Source organism: Triticum dicoccoides, chromosome 4B (assembly GCF_002162155.2).
Source record: "Triticum dicoccoides isolate Atlit2015 ecotype Zavitan chromosome 4B, WEW_v2.0, whole genome shotgun sequence".
NCBI classification, from domain to species: Eukaryota; Viridiplantae; Streptophyta; class Magnoliopsida; order Poales; family Poaceae; genus Triticum; species Triticum dicoccoides.
The window spans coordinates 164,875,240-164,883,207 of record NC_041387.1 but is presented as its reverse complement, the minus strand read 5'-3'; the positions used below and the strand labels follow the sequence as shown (position 1 = coordinate 164,883,207).

The 7,968-nt window shown below is 43.3% G+C and overlaps 2 protein-coding genes across 3 annotated transcripts in view; both read left to right on the top strand.

Moving 5' to 3' along the window:
• The first annotated feature begins 1,435 nt into the window (after positions 1-1,435).
• Positions 1,436-7,085, top strand: LOC119295564 (uncharacterized protein C05D11.9-like). Of its 2 annotated transcripts, none has more exons than XM_037573989.1 (10): positions 1,436-2,213; positions 2,651-2,747; positions 2,870-2,986; positions 3,065-3,298; positions 4,139-4,257; positions 4,361-4,861; positions 5,034-5,142; positions 5,334-5,902; positions 6,406-6,567; positions 6,663-7,085. In XM_037573989.1, the coding sequence occupies exons 1-10, from the start codon at positions 1,804-1,806 to the stop codon at positions 6,859-6,861; spliced, it is 2,517 nt and encodes an 838-aa protein (XP_037429886.1). In that variant the 5' UTR covers positions 1,436-1,803; the 3' UTR covers positions 6,862-7,085. The 2 variants fall into 2 exon arrangements, with proteins under 2 accessions (XP_037429886.1, XP_037429885.1); XM_037573988.1 differs by having other exon boundaries at positions 4,349-4,861.
• A 370-nt stretch (positions 7,086-7,455) lies between these two features.
• The window catches only part of LOC119293496 (nucleolar protein dao-5-like), a 2,142-nt gene continuing 1,629 nt past the window's right edge, over positions 7,456-7,968 (top strand). Inside the window, exon 1 of the mRNA XM_037571960.1 lies at positions 7,456-7,968. Coding sequence (XP_037427857.1) covers positions 7,477-7,968 — 492 coding nt within the window. The 5' untranslated portion in view covers positions 7,456-7,476.

Below are 7,968 nucleotides of genomic sequence, written 5' to 3'. Positions count from 1 at the left end.
AATTTTTTTACATAAATTCTTAAAAAATGTTAATCATGCATTTAGAAAATGTTAAATGTGTATAGGAAAATGTTTCCGATGTATATGAAAAATGTGTACAACAATTGTACAATGTATATGAAAAAGTAGACATAAAAAATATACTTTTAACTTTTTTATCATGAATTTAGAAAATGTTAAATGTGTATAAAAAATATTTATGAAGTTTACAAAAAATATACAATATTTATGGAAAAAGTAGACAAACAAATATTAGTTTTCAAATTTTTAATCATGTATTTAGACAATATTAAACGTGTTTCCTGATGTATACAAAAATGTACAATGTTTATGGAAAAATATACATGAAAAATATGTTAAACATGTTAATCGTGTACTTGTAAAATGTTAAACGTGTATATATATATATATATATATATATATACATATATATATAATGTTTGTGGTGTATACAGAAAATATCCAATGTTCATGAAAAGCAGACATAAACAATAATATGTATAAAGATGTTAAAAATGTATTTATAAAATGTTAAACGTGTATATAAAAAAGTTCCTTGTGTATACAAAATATGTACAATTTCTCTGAAAATAGACATAAAAATAGTTTGTCAAAAAATTAAGAATCTATTTCAAAAACATATAATGTTTATATAAAAAATTCAGATGTATAAAAAATGTACAAAGAAAACAAGTAAAATAAATAAAAATGAAAAAGAGATGTAAAGAAACAAAGAAAAAAAAAGCAAAGCTAAAAGTCAGTAAAAACAAAGTAAGAAAAAAATGAGAATATTTTTTTTGGTAAAACCATGAAAGAAACCAAGAAAAACAATGAACAAAAAACAAAACTGAAGAAAACCGGTGAAGAAAAAGAAAAAAATGAGAAAAAAGAAAAACAGACCAAACCACTACGTCGAACGAGGGAGTGACCGCTAGCGATAGAGCGACCTGACTAATGGACAGGCCCTATAGGTGAGATGATGTTATATACTCGCTATAAGTGATATATAACATCAACTCAAAAAAGAGAGCAAGATATAGCATTCGTGAAGAAAAAGCATTGCCACCATCAAAGAAAATGATTAGACAGTCCACTCGTGTTGGTCAAATGGGTCGGTCCTGGCGTGCTGGCCCTGTGGGCTGTGTGTCAGGCCTGTGGTGGGCCTGGCCCGACATGTTTATAATCAGGTCGTGCTGGCATGCCGGCTACGAGAGGATAGGCTCGAGCGCCGGCACGACCCATTTACTTTTTTATTTTATTTTTAAGATTTCTTTTATAGATTAGGCCCCCAAACAGTCGAAATAGGCCCAAAAACTACTGCTGGGCTCAACGTGCGGTCGTCCCGCGCGGCACGAGTGCCGGCCCGCACGGCCCGTGTATTAGGCGTGCGCCGTGCCGTGCCGGGTCTGCTCGTGTTTGTACCCTCCCTCGACATCTCTCCCTCTCGAGTCTCGGACCCTCCGCAAGGCTCAGAGCCGCTGTTCCCGCCGCCGCGCCCGGATCTCCCGATCGCCGGACGGAGCCACTCCTCCGCCGGCAGATTCGTCCATCCGAACCTCTTCCCCGCTGGAGCCCGTACACCCGAGACCCCGCCGCCAGCCAGGAGCAGCGACCCCATCGCCATTGACGCCCGAGCCATTGACGCCTGTTTGCCCTCGCCTCTGTACAGGTTGCCGAATTGGGCTGGTCCCAGCCGGCCCAAGCTGGCGCTGGGTGGAGCGAGAAGCAGAATTTACAGGGTTGGGGGAGTCGGGAGAGGTTCCCAACAGGCCCTAAACTCTCACAAACCCTTCCATTCCAGTAATGGCTGGCGGCGGCGCGGTGCCCCCGCCACCGCGGCAGCTCGAAGTTCGGCGCTTCGCGTCTGACCGCGTCGGAGAGCTACGATCCCTGCACGCGACCGTCTCAGCTCGCGTCGACGGCCGCTTCCAGCAGCCCCGCTCCGCACGCCGCCGCACCACGGGGCACCTCCCCTCCAAGCGCCGCCGCGCAAGCAGAGGTGCCGTGGCGGGCCAGGCTCCTGAGGAGGGTAACCCCTCGGCGCCTCAGTCGAGGAGGGTGAGGCGCCGGCAAGAGCTAGCTGGCAACCCTGCGGAGGGGTTCTCAGTCGCCGGCGATGGCGCGCGGCGGCTGCGCACCCACATATGGCATGCCAAGAGGTTCACCATGGCAAGGTGGTGGGGTTTCGTCTTGCCCATTGGCTCCCATGGGAGGTGAGTGCCAAAAGAGCCCTTCCATTTGTGTTCCTCTGCTCAAACCGAGAGAGGAGATGAGATAAAGTTTTCTATGCTCAAGTGTTAATTTATTTGGTCGGCGTGCTCAAAGCAGTGTCAAATTGGTAGTGTTGATTCATAATGAAAGGCGATCCTTTGTAATTCTCTTTTCTGAAACAGCGTTTTTGGTTAGCAAAAGGATGTAAATTGCTAGCTCATCTGAGTGACAAAAGGCAAAGCTTGTGTGCAAATCATTACGTGCCAGTTCCATTATTGTGTGGAGTAGAATGTAATAGGCTGTACAGTACAAGTTAGCAGTGTTCCTGAAATTAATCTTACATCCAGTTGACTAACTTCACAAATTGATTATATTTTACGAACACTAAGACCGTATATGTGGAAAAAATGAGTAACAAGATCAGCATCCCATCTTGCAGCGGGAGGGGTTCAAGGGCAGTTCTCAAGCGGTTGAAAAATGGAACAATTGTTCATGATGCTAGCTACTTCATTCCGATTCAACTGGACGGTCCAGAGGTGGAAGTTCCTTCTTCTGTTGCTAGCCTGTGCTTTGTATCTTGATTGTCTTTATTACCAAATACCGACTGACATTTGTAATAGTCTAACAAACTAATCTTGTTGCTGGCTAACTTTTGTAGGACTCCCTATTATCCATTCTGGGAATGGTTATTTGTCCATCTCCTGCAGATAAAGCACCTGACTTAAAGCACCTACAAGATAAAGTTATGCAAGGTGTTTGCATTGAGAACGCTACGGTATTTGCATATTTACCACAGACAGTGTAGGTAGAACAGTGTTTGGAATGACAAATGCGGCTTAATTGGTCTTTCCAGCTTCGGTGTGCTGGGTGTCCCCACTCTCATGTTGTTGGACCAGTGACATACATGTGGCGCCCATTCTCAATAGGGAGTAGCAAATTGGAGGCCAAAGAAGCAGATTTGTCCAATTCTGAAACTAGATTTAGTCAAGGAAGCTGCAGTTCATCACAACGGCAATTATGGATATGGATTCATCCTTCTATGCTGGATGAAGGGCTGGATGCAATAAGAATTGCATGTGACAAACAGGTGCTTCATCTATTTCTGTAGAATCAGAATGCTCGCTTTTCTTTGTGTGCTCTTTGTCTATCCTTTCTGTTTTGTTTATCTTACCTACATTCAGTTGACTTCAAGGAAACCTGTCCATTTTCTTTATATTTAAAGAGTTGAATGTCCAACATTTATAGCATACATGTCAATACTGGGGTCTAAGACAAACAACAGTAGAATAACTCTTGCCATATCTCATGATTTATATGCGAGTCTCCCTGTCCAAGTATAACCATGAGTTCACATGCTATTATTTAACCAGAAGATACAAGTCAATTTTGTTGTTTCATCATTAAAAGAACATTAGCAGAGCCAATTCCATTGTTTCATGATTTTAACATAAAGTTAGTAATTGAACAGTTCTTAAATTCTACTGAGGGACATCCATCTGCTTAGTATGAGTATCTTGACACTCCAAAATTATCTATTCTTATTATCTGAAAGGACAAACCTATATGCTGTTGGTTTGCTTAATTTATTTTATGCAACTCAGGGCTTATTTCTCCATAGCAATTAAAAAAACAAATTTGAAGGGGAGCCTTGGCGCAGTGGTAAAGCTGCTGCCTTGTGACCATGAGGTCACGGGTTCAAGTCCTGGAAACAGCCTCTTACAGAAATGTAGGGAAAGGCTGCGTACTATAGACCCAAAGTGGTCGGACCCTTCCCCGACCCTGCGCAAGCGGGAGCTACATGCACTGGGCTGCCCTTTAATTAAAAAAACAAATTTCTTCCGTGTAGTGACACCATCCTTACTCTCTTGCCACTATTAAATATGTTGCCTCACATATCGCCAAAAAAATATGTTGCCTCACATTGCAGATGCAAGATTCTGGTGTTCTGGTCAACTGTTGTTCACTAGAGGGGAAAATTGCAAGATTGGAAGTCATGGGATGCAAGGCTATGCAATCTCTTAAGAGTATATTGCACCCAGTTAGTAAGTAAGTTGTTCTTTTTTCCTTTCTTTTTTGCATTTATAATAATTATGTCTAGGCATACTAACGTACATTTTTCTAACGAGAGCTATTGAAGTGTGATCAACAGGATACTTGATACAAGTGATATGTGTAAACCAACTGATCATTCTCTGTATTCCTCTACTGGCCCTCATGTTTTGGAAGCATCTGTCATCGATCATGCTGAGATTCTTCAGCCTGGTGCTATACTGTCCATGATAGTTCATGACCCCAGGGAGGTTTCATCTCAGGGGACAGATTCTCCTTCGGAAACAGTTACGAACCAGGAGAACAAACTCTTGGAGGGGGGAGACCTGGAGGCACCATCCGAGGAGAGACACATATTCTCATTGATGCAAATGCACTCTGGAAGGCATGATTTGCTCCTTTCTGACTGTAGAGAAATGTGGGATTCTGGCTGTAAGATAAATCCCCCAGTGGCAGAGGAGATCCTTTGTATGGAAAAACACCACAGACGTATAAATTTTTTCTGCCTGGATTCTGAAAATGACCAAGGACAAGCAACTCAAGTGAATGATTGCTTCAGTCGATCCTGCCCTGTTATTCTTCTGAAACATGCTAAAGAAAGGTTGGTACCCTCGGGTAAATCCAGCATTTTTTATCCGTTTGGTTAATCTTCTTATTATAGGGTTTTGCTATTTATATTACATCAGCATGTTACCCCCTTTATTTGAAGATATCTTATCGCTTCATGTTCTCTCTTTGAGCTAATTGCTGTTTGACGTTCAATGAATGTACAGGTGGTCCATTATCGTGCCTTTGAGCTGGGTAAAGCCTTTTTGGCTCTTTCTAGTATCTCATGGTGCACACGCGATTGGCTTAAGAGAGAGACGGTGGATTGCATCACAGGTATTGTATATGTAATACGAGGTTCTTATAATTGTTATTGCCTTTGCTGAATTAGCTTCCTTATAGTTTTGTACTTCTACAGCATCTGTTACTATTCAGTATTTTGCATTAAGGAGAGCAGTGGTGATTCCGCTTCCATTGCTCATTTGGATATATCTTCAATATTAATACACTGGCCATCCTTTTTGCAGTTAAAGATACCATGCTTCCCTTATGATTACCCAGACAGCAAAGCATATTCATCATTTATGACAGAAGAGGCTGCTGTTTTTGATAAAGCAGCTGAGTACCGCCCTGCTGCCAAGAGACCTCCAAGAGTTCCTGTACCTCCTTCATGGCATCATATCATGGCTAGTTTAAATAAAGAAGATGGCACGGTGAGATGTCTTGAAGTAGATGACTTAAAGCCTTCTGATACGGTGTTACCTGAGTGTTTCTCATTAAATTCCAACTCTGGGGATTCTGGATCATCACCGACAAATGTCGTTGCTTCATTCCAACTCTTTGTGCCAAGAACCATTCAAACGTTGAGACGTTATGTGAAAGAACTTGATATGATGTCTTTGAGTTCTTCATCTGAGATGGAAATCGATATTGATGAACCCAACTTGGCTTCTGGTGGCACTGTTAAGACGCCATCTCCTGTAAATGGATTATACCTTGCAAGGGTCCTGATTCGAGTGTTCAAGGAAGGTTTCTTTGAAGATGGCGCTGTAGTTTGCGCCCCATTTTTATCAGATCTTACAGCTTGGAAAACCAGGTACATATCTGTAAGCTTTATATTTGCTGATGGAGGTTTGGACATTGGAGCTATATTAAATTCTTCCAAAAAGAGTATATTGAGTAGGTGTAGACGTGCAGGCAAGAAAATTCTGATTCACATATACTCCCTCCGTTCCTAAATATTTGTCTTTGTAGTGATTTCAACAGGTGACTACATACGAAGTAAAATGAGTGAATCTACACTTTAAAATATGTCTATATACATCCGTATGTGGTAGTCATTTGAAATCTTTAAAAAGACAAATATTTAGGAACGGAGGGAGTACAAGTCATGGTTTTTAACATTCATGCTGCCCTTCTTTTAGATAGTTCACAGTTATCTTATTTAGTAGAGTGTGGTTTCGTTTTCAAGAAAATCCGTTTGCTACTCTTCTTTTAATCGAAAACATTTAGTTCTGTACCCCACTGCTTTCTTTTATAGGAAGGAAGCGGTGAATGAATCTGTTCAAGAAAAGTCATCCATTTTCGTGATTGTTACAGATCAGAGGAGGATGAGGAACAATGTCTAGAAAAATGGAAAGTCCAGCTCCCGCAGTCCCATATCAGTTCTTATTTTCCATGTCTGGGTCCCAAAGATGACACCACAGGGAAAGCATTGAGATGGCCGATAGGCTTTGTCACGACTGGTTTCATACATGGAAGGTTTAACACTTGCTCTCCTTGTCAACTGGCACATGTCAGTGTTATGCTGTCCTGTCTAATGAACACTCAGCCTGCATCTGCTTTAATTATGGCAGCACTGGGAAGGATGGTGCCGCGGTTGCGTTCTGTGATGCAAGGCTTCTGGCGGCGTTGCGACAAGAGCAATGGAATGAAAAGAGTATGCTGGGTCAAGAGATCTGTGTTCTTGTCAGGAACGTGAGATCAGCGGCGTATAGACGGGCACTTGCTACAGTTGTTCTGGAGCAGCAGAAGGAAGATCTAGAGTTTCTGTAGTCAGCAATATCCCATCTTCCATTGCGATGAACTTGCTGCAACCATGGCTATATAGCATGGTACTTTTGCTAGATGCATGAAAGCAATTTTTTGCAACATGTCTGAGTTGTCAGATTTTTTCTTCAGGGGTGTTTGAGTTTTTTTTCTTTGAGGGTTTGAGGTGTGTCTAAGTTGTTTGATAACAATAATCTGATTTGCGTCTAGTGGTAACACATTGTTTGGCCCCTCCGTGTGTTATGGTCGACAGCTCGGGACTGGGCCCACATGTTATTGAGAAAACTGCGTCTCTCAAAAAATGAAAAAGAAAATTGCATGCATGCTGCCTATTTAGGAAAACAGCACATTGTTCTCCCAGAAAAGATGTTAAAAAAGGATCCTTATTATTTAGCAAAACCGGAGATTGTAAAGCTCCCGCCTTCTCTTTCGGCTCCTTTCTTCACGGCAGGCTCGTAATTTTACAGGATCAATCAGTTGGAGATTAGCGGCTACTGTTCCAGGGAAAATGCAAGACCGGCGCCACCTCTCGTTCCCTCCCTCGCTCGCCATTCAAATACCTTCCAACCTCTTGCTGACATTTCATTCCACCGCCACACCACCACTGTCCGGTTGATTGCCATGAGAGCCCAGCTCACTCTAGCGCTTCTTCTCTCCCTCGCGGTTGCCTCCACCAGCCCCCTCGCTGTCGCCGACGATCTTGACTATGGTGGTGGAGTGAAGAAATCTGATGCCGCCTCGGACGTCTCCGCCAGTGCCGAGACGAAACCCGAGGCCGACTCCTACGTCCCCGCCAACGCTGAGAAGAAACCCGAAGCCGTCGCAGCCAGCACCCAGAATAAACCCGAAGTTGCCTCTGATGTCTCTACCAGCGCTGAGAAGAAACCCGAGGCCGACTCCTACGTCTCCGCCAGCACCGAGAAGAAACCTGAAGCCGCCTCTGACGTCTCCGCCAGCGCCGAAAAGAAACCCGAGGCTGCCTCCGACGTCTCTGCCAATGCAGAGAAGAAACCAGAGGATGACTCCTACGCCTCCGCTAGCTCTGAACAGAAACCTGAAGCCGTCTCCGCCAGCGCCGAGAAGAAACCTGAAGCCGCCTCCGATGTCTCCACC

What these genes read in the sequence shown, in the direction of transcription:
- LOC119295564 (XM_037573988.1), top strand. Translation starts at nt 1,804, where the DNA reads ATGGCTGGCGGCGGCGCGGTGCCCCCGCCACCGCGGCAGCTCGAAGTT. An exon ending in TTCAACTGGACGGTCCAGAG is followed by an intron (nt 2,748 to 2,869) that starts GTGGAAGTTCCT and finishes TAACTTTTGTAG; the next exon opens with GACTCCCTATTATCCATTCT. An exon ending in GAATTGCATGTGACAAACAG is followed by an intron (nt 3,299 to 4,138) that starts GTGCTTCATCTA and finishes CTCACATTGCAG; the next exon opens with ATGCAAGATTCTGGTGTTCT.